The sequence below is a fragment of the Saprolegnia diclina genome, assembly GCF_000281045.1.
Source record: "Saprolegnia diclina VS20 unplaced genomic scaffold supercont1.19, whole genome shotgun sequence".
Lineage (NCBI taxonomy): Eukaryota > Oomycota > Saprolegniomycetes > Saprolegniales > Saprolegniaceae > Saprolegnia > Saprolegnia diclina.
The window spans coordinates 1-2332 of record NW_008246086.1 but is presented as its reverse complement, the minus strand read 5'-3'; the positions used below and the strand labels follow the sequence as shown (position 1 = coordinate 2332).

At 62.3% G+C, this 2332-nt stretch overlaps 1 protein-coding gene across 1 annotated transcript; it reads right to left on the bottom strand.

Moving 5' to 3' along the window:
• Nucleotides 1–6: 6 nt before the first annotated feature.
• Nucleotides 7–2099, bottom strand: SDRG_06810 (hypothetical protein; the record flags this gene model as incomplete). Its single annotated transcript, XM_008612614.1, has 2 exons — nucleotides 7–94; nucleotides 124–2099. The coding sequence occupies 2 exons, from the start codon at nucleotides 2097–2099 to the stop codon at nucleotides 7–9; spliced, it is 2064 nt and encodes a 687-aa protein (XP_008610836.1).
• Nucleotides 2100–2332: the final 233 nt, after the last annotated feature.

The window sequence follows — 2332 nt, the reverse complement described above, 5'->3', positions numbered from 1 at the left end:
CCATACTCAGTGGAGCGGAAACCAGGGTGCGCCGTGACCAAGTGGTGCTCGACGGCCGCCAGCGTCGCCCACCCGTCCGCCTGCGCCGCCGTTTCTACTGCCGCATGGATTCGCTTGATCCACGTCGTCGGCAGCGTCGGTGGCGTACACCCCATGCACAGCGTTGGTGGTGCCTCGCCTTCCATCTCGCAGCGGTATGCGGCAAACGTCACGGGTCGGTTGCACGTGCTGCAGGCCACGGTCGATGTTGTCGCAGTAATAAGCGCGGTGCACGCATCGCAGTGCACGTCGCACCCGTCATTCGCCTTGAGCTCGGCTACAACGGCAGCGTGCGTCCGAGTGTACGTTGCCCCGCAGAGCCAACAGCTGCAGCGCATCTCATCCTCCGATGGTGCAAGAGGTAGGGGTGCAGCCATTGGGTCCGGTCCATCAAACGGCGGAAGCCCCAGCGCCGTGCAGAGGGCGTTGCACTCGTGCGTCGCAAAGAAGCGCGTCATGCCTTCTTCGCCGAGGTTGCCGCGACCAAAGAGCGTCTTGTCGAGCGCATGGATCTGCGGGTCGGTCCATAGACCGTCGACGCCTTGAAGGTCCACGACCAACGCTTGGCCGAGCGTGTGCTGCCACGTGAAATGGCTAAACGCTTGCGCCGTCGTCGCCGCTTTCTGGGTCCACCCACTGTTGTTGTTGAACTTGCGGTAGTCGCCGTCCATAAACGGCTCAGCCGTGAATGCCGGGAGACCGTCGACCGTGTACCAGCACGCATACAAAAAGTCGGCGCCTGGCGACGTTGCCATGGTAAACGCCGACGCGAGTGCCTTGGCGATCGTCTGCGTCTCGACATCACGGCGAACGTCGTAGCCCGTGGCTTTGGCGCGGCCAAAGTAGAATTTGGCCACGAGCGGCGAGGCCACCGTCGCGTCGACAAGTCCATGAGCTGTGCGCATGCCGCCGCGTGCGAAAGGGACCTTGCAAAGGCGGAGCGTTGTGGCGTGGGTGGCGTGGCGGAGGTCCGGCGCGGACCAGTCCATGGACCCAGGTCCCAAGCACAACGTATGGCGCTCGGCCGACACGGCATCGAGCATACCAATACCATTCCAGTCGAGAGGCAAGATCGTCATTGGTGGCGACCATTCCGGCGTCGGAGGGCGTGGGGGCGCCAGTGGCAATGGCAGTGGCGCCGAGGGCATCGGTGTGGAGGGCGCAAGCGCCGGCGAAAAGACGCTCACGCATTGGCTCGCCAATAGCACAGCGCTGCTGTGGTGCGACACGACAGGGGCAAACTTGATCTCGTCGCCCATGTTGTCGAGTGGCACGACCGAAAACAGCCCCGGGTTGCCGTGCGCCGGCAGCACGCTCTCGTACGCTTGTTCCAGCATCGCCAACATTGTTGCCGTCCATTTGGGCACAATGTCGATAAAGGCAAAGTCGATGCCGCGTGTCGCAAGCTCGCGCATCTGGCCTTGAATGCACGGACTCTCGAGGATCTCAGCGGCATACCGATGGTCGTCGCCAAGGTCATTGTAGAGCTCGCCATGGCACGGCGCGTCGGCGACCAGCACGAGGCACTTGGCGTCGGCCTGCCAGTCCAAGCGCAGCGCCGCGTCGAGACCACCAGGAATGTCTTCAGGTCCGTCGCCGCCGCCAGTGGCTTCCAGCGACGCAATGAAGGCTTCGACGCGCGCGAGCTCGGTCGTGAGCTGCTGGATCTCGAGCCGCAAACTGCCGTCGCAAAAGTCGCGGTACGCCACAAAGCCCACACGCACAGTCGCCTGCGGATGATCGACTTGGATGGTTGCAAGGATCGTCGCCATCTCTCGCTTCGCCACGTCAATCCAGAGGGCCATCGAGTTGGTGCAGTCCATGACGAGCACCAAGTCCAGTCGATTCGCGCGGCTGTACGAGCGCTGGAGGTTGGAGCGCACCGTCGCCAGGTTGGCCTGCATGTTGGCGTGGAGCGAGTGGAAGGCTTCGAGACGCTCGTCCGTTTTGGCCGCGCCACGGCGCTTCTTTTTAGCCGACTTGGAGACATTGGCCACCACCGCCGACGCCGATGCACCGTCGGCTTCTCGACGGTGGTTGTTGCCGCTGGGTGTGCTCATTGGTGATGGGTGTGTACGGAGCTCGCCAATCTCAAAATGAGCTTCGCTTCATTGAGCGCCAAAAATAGAATATCGGCGAGAATTCGAACCTACGTGGCATCGTCCCGTTGCACCAACGATCTCATTGCTGATTGGCTCCGTATACCGGTACAAAGGCCAACGAGCTTTTCGCCGAGCGTTCTCGGATGCTTCGTCTACGAGTGACATTACGTTGGCGGGGTTGCTGTTGGAAG